The 14,147-nt window shown below is 45.3% G+C and overlaps 1 protein-coding gene across 50 annotated transcripts in view; it reads right to left on the bottom strand.

Annotated features, from left to right (window-relative positions):
* The window catches only part of SORBS1 (sorbin and SH3 domain containing 1), a 243,112-nt gene that overhangs the window by 13,515 nt on the left and 215,450 nt on the right, over positions 1-14,147 (bottom strand). For 25 of the 50 annotated variants that reach the window (XM_053582809.1, XM_053582805.1, XM_053582806.1 and 22 more), the window contains 4 exons: positions 10,549-10,663; positions 10,270-10,395; positions 7,064-7,258; positions 4,772-5,545 (listed from right to left, as the gene is read on the bottom strand). In XM_053582809.1, coding sequence (XP_053438784.1) covers positions 4,772-5,545; positions 7,064-7,258; positions 10,270-10,395; positions 10,549-10,663 — 1,210 coding nt within the window. The remainder of the gene's footprint in view (positions 1-4,771; positions 5,546-7,063; positions 7,259-10,269; positions 10,396-10,548; positions 10,664-14,147) is intronic. The other 25 variants (XM_053582832.1, XM_053582817.1, XM_053582829.1 and 22 more) reach the window with 1 other exon arrangement.

Genomic DNA, 14,147 nt, shown 5'->3' on the forward strand with positions numbered 1-14,147 from the left:
CTATTGGGGGCTCTTAACCCGGTGGTCCATGGATTCCTTGAGAGCTCTCAGATAGACTCAGCTGTGACCTTCTTGAAACTCTGTATGAAGTTGTGCCACCTTCTCCAAACTACTAGCCTAGAGTCCTCAGCTGACCTCAGAACACAAAGGTTTTGTGATCCAGAAAAAGCTATGATGAATCACTTTGAGTGAACGATCTTTAAAGATTCTTTTTAATTCAAAAAATCAGGCTGGGCATGGGAGGACTGGGAGGCTGAGCAGGAGGATTGCTTGAGGCCAGGAGTTTGAGATCAGCTTGGGAAACACAGTAAGACTTCACCTCTACAAAAAACTAGCCAGGGCGGCACCTGTAGCTTAGTGGGTAGGGCACCGGCCACATACACAGAGGCTGGAGGTTTCGAGCCTGGCCTAGGCCAGCTAAAACAATAACTGCAACCAAAAAATAGCTGGGCATTGTGGCAGGCGCCTGTAGTCCCAGCTACTTGGGAGGCTGAGGCAAGAGAATCACTTAAGCCCAAGAGTTGGAGGTTGCTGTGAGCTGTGATGTCACAGCACTCTACCTAGGGTGACAACTTGAGACTCTGTCTCAAAAAAAAAAAAAACAAAAACCAAAAACTAGCCAGGCATGATAGTTGGTGGCTGTAGTCCTAGCTACCTGGGAGGCTGAGGCAGGAGGATTGCTTGAGCCAAAGTTCAAGGTTATAACTAGTTAACTACGATTATGCCACTGAACTCCAGCCTGGGTGATAGAGTGAGCTTCTATCTCTTAAATTAAAAAAAAAAAAAAAAGGAAATTCTCTAAGACTCTGTCACAAATTATAGAAATTCTTAAAAACCAAGGCTGGATTCCAGTCAGTAAATGGTGCTTGTATCTTGAAGAAACACAGTTCAAACACAATATTAGATAAGGTCAAAAGTGAAGAATTTCAAGATGATCTCCCCCACCAAATTTCTTGATTTCCTAAACCTTATTGGCTAAAGTTACATGCAACAAAATCCGAGAACTTAGTTTGACAATACTGAACCCGTGAGTGTTTTGTATGCTTTTGTATGTATTTTTATTTTATTTTATTTTATTTATTTATTTATTTTATTTTTTGCAGCTTTTGGCCAGGGCTGGATTTGAACCCATCACCTCCGCACATGGGGCCGGTGCCCTACTTCTTTGAGCCACAGGCACCACCCTGTATTTTCATCAAATCAGTTAAGTTGTCCCTCAAAAATAACAAAAGAAAAATTTTCCATTTTTCAGTTAGGAAGGTCTGCAGGTCTACAATAAATCCCCTACTTAAAATTTTGCATGTATTTTTCTCATTTCAACAAAAATTCCAATAAGCTTTTTTTGCTTTATCATAGGATATAAAACCTAAAAAGAACTTTAGTTCTCTTTCCAAAATCTTCTGTTTATGGACAGAGAAGCTGCCGGGAAAGAGAGGTGACTCTCTCAAAGATGTGCAGCAGGCCAATGTCAGAGCTGCAGCTAGAACCCTGACTTTCAATCCAGCACTCTTCTCACCCCATTTTGATTTTCCTAAAGATCTCTGCATTTCATTTACTTCCTTCTGCTGTTTAGAGAAAACACACCTTGACCCAGCTTGAATCCACTTTAGTAGTGAAAAGTCAAACCATTTCACACAACTGCAGAGAGTTGAGGGGTGGACAGGTCCCTAAGGGGAAGGAAAGTAAGAAAGGGTCACTAGGACCATGAGGCAGAAAGCTCCAGACATTGTTAAGAGGTGCTGATGAACATCACAGGTGCCCAGGAGAGCCCTCTACGCTCTGGTTCCAGCCCCTTCTCCAGAACTGCCCCCTCATTTACCTGCAGATATCAGAAACCTTCCTCAAACCAGGGATATACCACTGTCCACACGACACATTTCATGTTCCTCCCTCTGTGTCTTTGCTTGGGCTATCTGCCTGGAGTGCTGCCCTCCTGCTGTATACCAGTGAGAAAACTCCCTATCCTTCAAGACTCAGACCAAACGCTACTTTTCTCATGAAGTCCTTCCAGACAACCACCTTCACTTATTGCTTATTATTTCTCTCCATCTTGAACTTCCAGAGTGAACTGCTTGCATTATAATTATTTGTGAACACGTCTTACTCCCTCAATGGACATTATAAACTCCTTTGACTGGGGTCAGTCATTTTTTTTGTCTTTTCTTCCATTAAACAAATATTTACCGAGTTACCTTCCATATATCAGGTGTCACAGCCCCTGACCTCAGGAGAGATGGGGCAAATACAACAAAACTGAGACGTGCTCTCATGGGCTAGGTGCAGGGGCTGTGGGAGCACAAAGAGCACTTAATCCAGCCTCAAAGGGCTGGGGAGAAGCTGCCAAGGAAGGCCCTCTCGAATAAATAACATCTAAACAGAAGCCCAGACGGTGTTCATCCCTCTCTCTTTTTTGTAGCACTTACTACCTGGAACATCTTAGATGCTGGAAAGAGTAAATCGTCACAGCCTTTCAGAATGTCTTTTCATTTAAGGCCCTCAGGTAAAATTCACCCTATTTATTGGTCAGACACTCCACCTAGCTCCCCAAAACTTACAATAAAATTGTGTTTTTTGCTTCAGTTCTTTGGGTCAGCAAGGACAGTAATGCCTGGCAATTTTCTTGATACAAACTGGTTTGGAGTACATTTACCCAAATAAGTGACACTGACTGAGGTCGTGCCATCCTGACAGGGCCACCAGAGAATGACGTCAAGTCAATCCTTTCTATCTTTAGCTCGCCTGCCACCCAAAGAGGGCCCCAGACGCAGAAGCTCCTTCTGAAGGACCCCTTTCCAGATTTGCTAGCTCCTACTCCAGCCACAGGAGGGCACGGTGAGGGTGGAGGCTGTCGGTGAGCAGCCACCCTTTTCACACAACACCCAGCTCTCAATCAGGAGGGAGCCCTGGGCCCCAGCTGAGCCACACCACAGAGAAGGGGCTGGTACCTGAGAGCAGGAGGAGGCAGGGACAGGAAGTGGTGCACATGGGGTCTGCAGGCCCACCAAGAAAGGAAAACCAATGTTCACCAGGTCCAGTTTTCCAACCTACATAATCTCCAGTGTTGCCAGCTACCCCACTCCTATCCTGCATCAGGAAGCAGGAAGCGTACACCCCAGCTTCCTCGGAGCCCGCTTCCTGCACGCAGGATCCCGGAATTCGGCCACAGTGATGACTCACCACTGATGATCAGGAGGTCTCCAGGCACCTTACGTGGACTCAAAACATTTACAGACTTGTTCCTGTGTCAGAGATGCTTAGTTCTTTTCACTTCACTGCCTCTCCCGGCGAACCATCTGTCCTTAACCCGCCTGGAGCCAGGCGAGCCTGTGGGGTAATTGCTTTCTCACAGCTGCTGCTTGTCACCCCACTGAGCCCTGACAACGGCCCCACACGGGCTTACCTCAGCGACCCCACTCCTGACACACCAGCCCATGGGCCCACATGCGTCAGACCTAGTGTGTCTCAGGCCTCCATACTCTGTGGCCTTGAAGCTCACCTCATCACTGCCCTGGTGACACTGCGGCGTCTGCCAACCTCACTGAACACAGGCTCCTCCAGAGCAGGAATCGATGACCCTGCACGCTGTCCAGAGGCTGGGACTCGCAGGCCTTGAATTAGTGTTCACAGACTAAATAAATAAAGCTTCAAAGGGAAACTGGAATTGCCAGACTGAGGATTGAATATTCAATATATGGGTATCATATATAATAGATACTTGATAATTGGTCTGGAGCCATCTTCAGGAATTCCACCTGGTTGTAAAGAGGTTCTAGAACATTCTCAGTTGTAGAAGCAGTTCTAGATCACCCAAGATGGTGGCTCTATAGCTTCCCTTTACAAAGTGCTGATCACATCTCCAGCCCTGTGCTTAGCACTTTGCACACATTCTTTCAAAGAATCTTCTCAACTACTCTGAGGTAGGTGTTATCTGCACTTTACAGATAAGAAAACTGAGTCTCAGAGAGAGAAAGTAACTCCCAAGTCACTAGATGGTAAAAGGTGGAGTTGGCATTCAAACGTAGCCACTTTGGAGAAGTTGCCCAAAGTCTTCAACTTCTGGGGTAGTGAACAGCATAGCCAAAATCAGAATCATGATTTGTCTAGTGGCCAAGTTCATTTCTCCTCAAAAATATTCAGCCTTCGAAATACCCTAAGGCCACCTTAATCTAAACCCTGAAATCTTTGTGGCTGACCCAGACAGAAGATGGAAGAGTCAGCCCAAAACCTGGTGTGCCTACTCTACGATACCCCAGGCATCTCTGGGCCCCAGAGGCCACATGCTCCTTCCCCAAACCAAAAACCTTTGTTTGCAGAGAACAAAGGCCTTATGCTCTCACACGAACACGAGACAAGACGGAGACCTGACAGAACTGAGCACTAGCAGAGCACCACAGGTTATGGAAACAAAGTGCAACTTACATAAAACCACACCACACCACACCAACGCCTGGTGTTCTCAGCTGTGTTAGTCAGAGCAAATGGAGGAAAACCTCCAAGGCACAAATGGGACGTGAAGAGGGCTGCCTTCTTATGGGCCCTGCCACCAGGCCACGAGGTGCCCACGGTGGGGAATAACTTTGAATCACCTCAAAAGGCCAGAATAAATAAAGTCTGTCCTTTACTCCAGCTGCCCCCAGTCCTGACACCTTAACTGATGTCCCCTCCATTCCCTCCTAGGCCAGCTGTTTGCTCCCAAGGCAAGCAAACAATCTCCCTGGCAGACAGGCTGGGGTAAGGCGCCAGGGGCACACACGGCATGCGGCAGGCCTACCTGGCTCCAACCTCTCTGAGCAGCTCTCCTCTCAGCCTGCTCGCCACCTCTCTGCCGCTCTGGCTGCTCAGCCTCCCTTCCTGGAAAAGGGCCACCCAGGGGCTTGCCGGGCCGGCTATCCTCAGGGGTGTGGAGATCTGAGAGTCTCTGTTCAGTACTCAGGCACCTGACCACGTCTGAAGGCTTCAAGCAGCTCTTCTTAGAGATCTTGGGTCCACCAGGGCATCTCTCACCTGCCTCCCTCTCTGCTTTCCTTTCATACTGTCCGTTCTCTTCTCGCCACAGCTGCCTCTTGCTCTGGCTGCTAAAGGCATCGCTAAGCTCCGAGATGACACTATCAGAGCTCCCGAGCAGGGGCTGGGAGAAGCTATCTTGGCGGACACCTGAAGGTGGCATGTGGGTACCACTATCTCCATTGAGGTGAAGGGAGGCCTGGGTGCCGGGTGCTGGGGAATAGGGTTTGTGGGGGGCGGGTAGGGGCAGTGGGGAAACCATCGATCGTGGGGTGGGATGATCTGACCAACTCAAATGCGGGAGGCTGAGAGACAGGGAGGGGCTGGCCCTTGATGACAAGGCGAGGTGGTCAGTGTTATAGACAGAAGCCTCTGGCAGAGGAGGCAAGGGTGGGGTAAGGGCCAGAGAACGCCTGCTGGGGACTCCCACAGTCAGTGAGATCCACTCGGAGGTGACAGCGTGCATCTCAGGGGACAGAGCTCGGCGGGGGTGGGAAAGAGATGAGGGGGCTGGCATGAGGAGCTTGCTGTGACCGAGGAACTTAAGAAGAGGAGAGAGAGGAAAACAAAAGAAAGAAGCAAAGATACATGTGTCAGCATAAAGAAGAAAGGAGGAAAATAATCACCAGGGTAAAGAGGAATGAAATGGAAAGGATGAGCAGGGCATGCTGGTGTCCACAAAGGAAACCGTCTGGTTAGGCTTGGGGAGAAGCTGGGATGTGGGTGTGGGTGGTGTGATGTGTGCAGGTGAGGGGGGTGCAGAGAGAGCGGCATGCCGTAGGGGGTGGAGAGACGCCCCCATCACAGCAGTAGATGGTGCTGGCCCGCTCTGCAGGATCAGGTTTTCAGGGGGACACAATGGAAACTCCCCCACAGCCCACCCAGTAGCCTGTGTCACCTGAGGCCAGACCCAGAACCACACGGGAAAAGGCGGCCTGCCACTGCCCTGGCTCTCCCAGGGCTTCTTTTCTTTCCAGGAGGCTCAGAAGAATCTTCCAGACAGAGTACAAGTAGTGTAGTCATTTTGTTTTTGTAATTGTTGTACAGTCAGGTGAAAAATCTTCTTGAGCCCCCCATATTCTGACAAAATGGAGTGCCCCACTCCAGTCTCACTCTCCCTCCCATGAGACAATAGGATATGGATCTCACCAGGTAGGAAGCCAAGGTTCAGCCCATTTAATGCCTTCTGCCAGAACCCTCTGTACAAGGGTCAGCAGCGAGCAGGTGGGAAAGGCTAAGAGGCACCGTTGCAGGGTCCTCCTGGTCCCCCGGACCTGTTCCCTCTCCCCTGGCCAACTTACATGGCAGAAGGAATATAAGTCTGACCAATCTCTTTCACAGGATGTCATCCCACCATGTCCCCCAGAACCTAAGGTTCTGACTTTTTCTTGGCTTTGGGAAAGTGGAGATGGTTTAGAATAATTTATATTTTTAATCAAGTTTGTTCATAATTAATGTTCAGGAAAGCCAATATCTTACTATGCCTATAAACCTACTTCCTTTTAACCCAGTAAAGACTGAGATGCTGTAAATTCCTTGTCCTAGTCACTTGGAATAAAATGTCCTTTGCATTCACCTACTGTCAGTAAATGCAAAGAATCCTTTAGATCTGCTCTACATGTCTGAGGATGAGAATGTGAAAGTCTATTTTTGTTGTCTTTTGCAGGCCAACCTTGATCAAGAAGATGACTAAGAGAATAACACTGGGCCACGGGAATTATGGTAGTGGGGTACCCATACCACAAGCTTCAGTCAGGATGGATCAACTGATGTTGTTGATCAACTGATCTCTTGTTTCTCTTTCCTTAGTAACCTTAGTCACCTTCTCCCCAGAGCAATCATTAATCTCTTCTCTTGAGATAATATTTCTCCCACCAAGTGCTGGAAAAATGCCATTTGTACACATGAAAACAAGCTCCAGTGTGTAGTCTGCATTGCTGCAGACAGTTCTTAACCACTGTGCTCAAAAACCACCCCAAAGGGCTGTGTACCATTAGCACTGTTGAGTTTGAAAACTCATATTCTGGGTATGAAAACCAGTGACAAGAAACTTAAATACCTGTGGGCTTGCAGTGGCACTGCGACTTGGAGAGGAAGAGAAAGGCAGGTCGATGTACTCCATGGGGTTTTTCACCAGCGGCCGTTTGATCACGTCCACGTAGGTGATGGGGAAGATGCCTTGTCGAGACGTCCCCGGGATCCTCCCTTCATACCAGTTCTCGTCCACCTGTCGGAGCAGTGTGATCCTTTCACCCTGCATGACACAGAAAGGCAAGAGTCCTTGTCCTATAATGCCACAGCACATCTGAAGCCCCTGCCTGCACCCTAGCATGTCCTCCATGATTGATCACATCCTCTGTGTAGGAAAAAGAAGGGTTCCCTGCTGGACCTGGATGGAATTAAAGTTATTAGGATGGGATGCTAATGGCAATAGAGCTACCTGGATTCTGGGAAGTTAAGTGTGATGTTTAAATATTTCAGTAAAGAAAATCAGATTTTACACCCCTAAACTGGAAGGCAAAAGTAGTGTTACTGACTCATTCAATGCAAAATAGACAGCTATCCACACTTTATCTGTAAGGCAAAAGTTTTGAAGGTTATCTTTTTTTTCTTTTTATAACTTTATTTTTCATGCATTATTATAAAAAAATTGGAACACAAATAAACATAAAGTGGATTATTAGCCATCATACTGTTGTGGGGATAATTACTATTATTATTTTGACATATGTACTTCTCAGATTTAATTTAATGCATGTGAATTAGACTTGTATATATTTTTTCTTATGTAAATTGAATATATACTATATTTCCCTTTTCCAACTTGCTTTTTTTTTTTTTTCTTGAACAGAGTCTCACTCCGTTGCCCTTGGCATCATCATAGCTCATAGCAACCTCAAACTCTTGGGCTCCTAGGCTCAGGCAATCCTCTTGCCCCAACTTTCTGAGTAACTGGGACTATAGGTGCCCACCACAATGTCTTGCTAGAATTTTTTCCCCCCCCTATTTTTTTTTTTAGTAGAGATGAGGTCTCACTCTTGCTCAGGCTGGTTTTGAACTCTTTTTTTTTGTAGAGACAGAGTCTCACTTTATGGCCCTTGGTAGAGTGCCGTGGCATCACACAGCTCACAGCAACCTCCAGCTCCTGGGCTTAAGCGATTCTCTTGCCTCAGCCTCCCAAGTAGCTGGGACTACAGGTGCCCGCCACAGCACCTGGCTATTTTTTTGTTGCAGTTTGGCTGGGGCTGAGTTTGAACCCGCCACCCTCGGCATATGGGGCCGGCGCCCTACTCACTGAGCCACAGGCGCCGCCCCTGGTTTTGAACTCTTAAGCTCAAGGGATTCACCCGCCTCAGCCTCCCAGAGTGCTAGGATTACAGGTGTGAGCCACTGAGCCCAGCCTCCAACTTTTTAAAAAAAAATAGTTAACAACCTATAATTAAACTCCTTCTTACCAAGAAATATAATCCTATATTTGCACAGTTTTGTGGACCACTTAAGGTATTCTATTGTACACACATGTAATGATTTAATTACTGATCCCCTGCTGTTGGGCAATTAGGTTGCTTCTAGTGCTTCTCTTTTACACTAAGTAGCTCATCGTTTTACACATGTGCTTACTTCTCTCAATCTTCAATAATAGTTTTTAATACTTGCTTAGTAACTTGAGTGAGCCAGTGAATTTTGACACATAGAGAGTGTTTGAACTCCTGGAAAGAAAAGTTTCTTTACACAGCGTAATTGTGTTCAAAATAAGCATGTTGAGTCCTCAAAGGCAATAATGCTATTACTACTGGCATCTCCTGTTTACTGAGCACAAACCAGCTGCTGTGTGTCATGCTTCACTTACATTGTTTCATCTAAGCCTCTTGGAACCACCCTAGGAGAGAGCTATTTAAAAGTATTTGAGGGCCAGGCATGGTGGCTCATGCCTGTAATCCTAGCACTCTAGGAGGCTGAGGCAGGTAGACTGCTTGAGCTCAAGAGTTCAAGACCAGTGGGATCAAGAATAAGATTCCATCTCTACTAGTGCCTGTGGCTCAGTGAGTAGGGCGCCAGCCCCATGTGCCGAGGGTGGCGGGTTCAAACCCAGCCCCGGCCAAACTGCAACCAAAAAACAGCCGGGCGTTGTGGCGGGCGCCTGTAGTCCCAGCTGCTCGGGAGGCTAAGGCAAGAGAATCGCGTAAGCCCAAGAGTTAAGAGGTTGCTGTGAGCCGTGTGACGCCACGGCACTCTACCTGAGGCGGTACAGTGAGACTCTGTCTCTACAAAAAAAAAAAACAAACAAAAAAAAAAACAGAAAAATCAGCTGGGTATTGTGGTGAGTGCCTGTAGTCCCAGCTACTCTGGAGGCTTATGCAAGAAGATTGCTTTAGCCCAAGAGTTTGAGGTTGCTGTGAGCTACAATGGTACCACAGCATTCTACTCAGGGTGACAGAGTAAGACTATCTCAGAAATAAAAAAAAAAATAAAGAAATAAAGAAAAAATAAAAAAAATAAAGAAAAATAAATAAAAATATTTTTAAAAATAAAAATATTTGCGGCTGGGTGCAGTGGCTCATGCCTATAGTCATAGCACTCTAGGAGGCCTCTTGAGCTCAAGAGTTCAAGACCAGCCTGAGCAAGAGTGAGACCCTGTCTCTACTAAAAACAGAAAAATTAGCTGTGTGTTGTGGACAGCACCTGTAGACCCAGCTACTTGGGAGGCTGAGGCAAGAGGATCATTTGAGCCTAAGAGTTTGCGATTGCTATGGGCTATGATGATACCATGGGCACTCTACCCAGGGCAACAAAGTGAAGTTAGACTCTGTCTCAAAAAAAAAAAAAAAAAATGTATTTGACTTCCACAATTTTCATAGCTGATGACCTGTGACTTTTGGGTTCAAAGCTTTTCAAACTTCTGGTATCAATAAATTTGCATTTTCCACTAGGCCATATCAATACATCATAAAACCTGGTCATCTATACAGTGCTTATCACATTGCTAAGCACTCACTCAATGTTGGTTGACTATAGTTTATAAAAGATGTCTTAGATTCCAGAAATAGTACCTTTAATCGGTGAACTCAATGTAGTTAAGCCTTGACACTGGCTTAGGGTTTATTTTAAAAACTACTATACCTCAGAAAATTCTCCAGTTGGCCTTAATACAATTCTCGTCCCCTAAGCACACAGACAGCACTATCTGGCACCCCAGAGCAATGCCACATCCCCGCAGTGTCATCCAAGACAGCTCCAAAGCAAGGCGCGGGAAGAGCAGCTTACCTTTCTGAAGGACATTTCTACCTGCGTATCACCATTAAAGTTAAACTTAGCAATAGCTTCTCCGCATTCCAACACCTGCACTGGTGCCAACTTTTTGGGCTGAGCCTTCTCAGCAGGAGGCAGAAGCTGAGAAAGGAAAAGAGGCAAAAGAGAAAGGGGGAAGAGAAGAAAGTAGGGGAATGAGAGGAAAAGGAGGAAACAAAACACAAGTATCCAGTAAATAAATGGTACTGCGGGCACGACTGGGCTCTTCCTTAGAAAGAAAAGGGGCTGCAGTACCTCGATGTAGGTGCGTGGGAAGATTCCCACCCGGCCGTGATGTTCTCCTTCGTACCAGTTCTGATCAATTTGCTTATAAATGTAAACAATATCTCCCTTCTGCAGAGGAAGCTCCCTGTCGACAGAGGGTCACGGCATTTTAGCAGATGTTTTAATATGTGTAAGATTAAGACACTTCAGCTTTTTAGCAAAAGGACACTTCGAGTGGGTCCAGAGGAGACAAATTCCAGAAGAGGGGGCTCCAGATTTGGAAGTGAGAATCCCACTGTTCAGAGAATTGTATCACATGTGGCATTTTTCCAGTCTTTTGTGGGATAGGTATTAATATTTAAACTGACTAGCACTTGAAAATGCTCAGAGGCCTTATTAGCTTCTTGTGGTTTTCTCAATGCATTTTTTGTGAATGTTGTCTTATGCTCGGAATATTTATGTAACACACAGCAATGTGCCCAGCAATCTTAACAGATGTTTGTTATCCGATGAAAAATGTCTCCTGTAGAGGCATTTGTTACCCTGTGTCACAGCAAGGCATACCTTCATTGCTTTAAAGTATCCTCAAATTATTTGTGAGATAGTGCTATCCTTCTAACATTCCCTCCATTTAGCCATCTGTGTACTCACCCATTTCACCATCCACTGTGCTATCATCACACACTAGAAAGGCTCTGAAGTTAGACAGGTCTAGGTTCAAAACCCAGCTCTAAGTTTTACTAGCTCTGGGATCCGGGGAAAGACACTTGATCTCTCTGGGGCTCTGTTTCTACACCTGAACATAGGAGATAACTCAGAATTGCTGGAGAATGCAGCAAACAAACTGGAACTAAAACACCTAGCTTGGTGCCTGTTAAATAGTTAACATTCCCTTCTTTTTTAACATGGACATAGTAAGGGGTCTTGGACAGAAATGCTCTTTGTGGCTTTTTCAACTTTTCCATATTCATTCCTTTGCTTTCCTCAATGATGTTGTTAACATCTAACTAGGAATGCTTTAAAAAGAAATGAAACAAAAACACATATTTCAAACAAAATTAAAAAAGGATAATAAAAATTGTGGTTGAAATTTTCCTGAATTAAAAAAAAACAATGACCTACATCTTTTTTGTTTGCATCAAACCAAGAGCATGCAAAGAAAGGTCTCTGCCTGTAACTTGGAAGGAGCATGACCACTTTGCAGTGTGCCAGGAGTCCGACAATATGTGAGGGGCGCTGCCTAAACAACAGGGGCCCGTCTGGAAAACTTCACACAAAGTCAGCTCTGTGCTGGATAAAAGCACAAGGCAGCCTTTGTGGGGCTCACACTGTAGACAGGACTCTAATCCTAAAGAGGCCCGTGGAGGGGAGCTGGGCATTTATCTCTGTGAGAAGGAATGTCTCTGGCCAAATTTTTGCCATAACCCTCTTTGTGGGTGTTCTGAACCCCCCCCCCCACTTCACCCACAACCATCAGTGTGCAGATGAGTAAGACCCTCAGCATATCTGCCCCTGCTGGAGGCCTGCAGGCTCCCACCTCTGCTATTCCAGGAGTCTCACAGCCTGGTAAGCAGGTAGGAGCTGTGAGGGTCCCCCTGTTAAGCAGAGGAGGACACCTCATGGGGGAGAGAGCTGAGTGTGAAGGGGTCTGCTGTTGTGGCTGTGGAGACATACCAGGGGGTGCCTGAGGCCACCATCCTTCCAGTACTGCAACACCCACTTCCACCCTGAGAACCACGTGACCAGGCCTAGTGGTGAGAAGGTTACAAAACAATAACCTGATTTGCTTCAGATTTTATCTGGAGTATCACTGCATCACTGCGTGCATTAGCACGGCAGAGGCTCTGAGAAGTCCAGGAGGAAAGAAATCCGTTTAACTTCGTTGAACCAAGTGTTTCCACAGTACACTTTTTTGAGTAACTTACTATGGGGAAATGGAAAGCCAAGTGATTGTAGGGCTTAGAAGATTCCCTATAATCTGGCATTTACTCTTTTTGCTAAATTATATTGACTTTTTGGGAGGCACTGTGTTATGATGAAAACACTGAGTCAGGAGGAAGGAATTCTCTCTGCAGTATTAGTGATATTGATAAATGGTGACAATTTCTGTGAATCTCAGCTTTCTCACCTATTCTATTGCAGGGTTACCCTAAAAAAAAAGAAAAACTTTTAAGTTTTTTTTTTTTTAAATGAAAACTAGGAAAATGAAATATTATCATTATGACATTCAATGAATCTTACATAGACCTTTCTCAATTAATTGCAAATTAGTTTATATATCTCTGAACCTTACATAGACCTTTTCTCAGTTCAAAGACAAAGGTATCTAATTGATTGAACTGTAAATTAATTTACATATCTCTGTTGTCTTCTCTGGTTAAAATGAACAAAAGAAGGAGGACTTTTGCTACACTGGGCAAAATGATTTACAGATATTATCCCAGGTTCCCCACATGAGAGGCATTTTTATTCTCATCTTATAGAAAAGGAAAATTGAGAGTGGGAGAAGTTGATAATTTGACTACAGTCACAGAGACAGTAAGAGCATGGTCAGGATTTGAACTGAGGACTGCCTGACTCTGAAGCCCACAATCTTTGCCATATATTACACAGCCACCTCCTTTAGCCAATGGGCTAAAAGACTGGAGTAATACAAACAAGCCCAGGTGTGACAGATGGATGCTTAGGCTCTGTGCACTGGAGCCTGGGCTCTCACTTCATCCTAGAGAACACAGTTGTTAGCCTCCGACAGTGTCCTCAGCACATGAGGAGGGGGCATTCTCCCTCTTATCCCCAGACACGGGGTCCTCAATCCATAAGACCGTGAATGGCTGCTCACTCTTTTACAACTGCCAATAAAAACTAGGACCATTTTAATTCATAATTAGATATTAAACCACTAGGTTCCTTTTAGAACCCAGTCTTTGGTAGCATTTCCAAATTGTGTTCCAAAGAAAATGTTAATATAAATTTTTCCTGGTCACCGAAATTTATTATTTTTTTATTATTAAATCATAGCTGTGTACATTGATATGATCATGGGGCATCATTCACTAGCTTCACAGACTGTTTGACACACTTTCATCACACTGGTTAACATAGCCTTCCTGGCATTCTCTCAGTTACTGTGCCAAGACACTTACATTCCACATTTACCAAGTTTCACATATACCCTTGTAAGATGCATGGCTGGTGTAATCCCACCAATCCCCTTCCCTCTACCCACCTCCCCCCTCCCTCCCCTCCCTTTCCCCCTTCCCCCTATTCTTAGGTTGTAACTGGGTTATAGCTTTCATGTGAAAACCCTAAATTAGTTTCACAGTAGGGCTGAGTACATTGGGTACTTTTTCTTCCATTCTTGAGATACTTTACTAAGAAGAATATGTTCCAGCTCCATCCATGTAAACATGAAAGAGGTAAAGTTTCCATCTTTCTTTAAGGCTGCATAATAATCCATGGTGTACATATACAATTTATTAATCCATTCGTGGATTGATGGGCACTTGGGCTTTTTCCATGACTTAGCAATTATGAATAGGGCTACAATAAACATTCTGGTACAAATATCTTTGTTATGATGTGATTTTTGGTCTTCTGGATATATGCCCAGTAGAGGGATTACAGGATTG

Source organism: Nycticebus coucang, chromosome 3 (assembly GCF_027406575.1).
Source record: "Nycticebus coucang isolate mNycCou1 chromosome 3, mNycCou1.pri, whole genome shotgun sequence".
Lineage (NCBI taxonomy): Eukaryota > Metazoa > Chordata > Mammalia > Primates > Lorisidae > Nycticebus > Nycticebus coucang.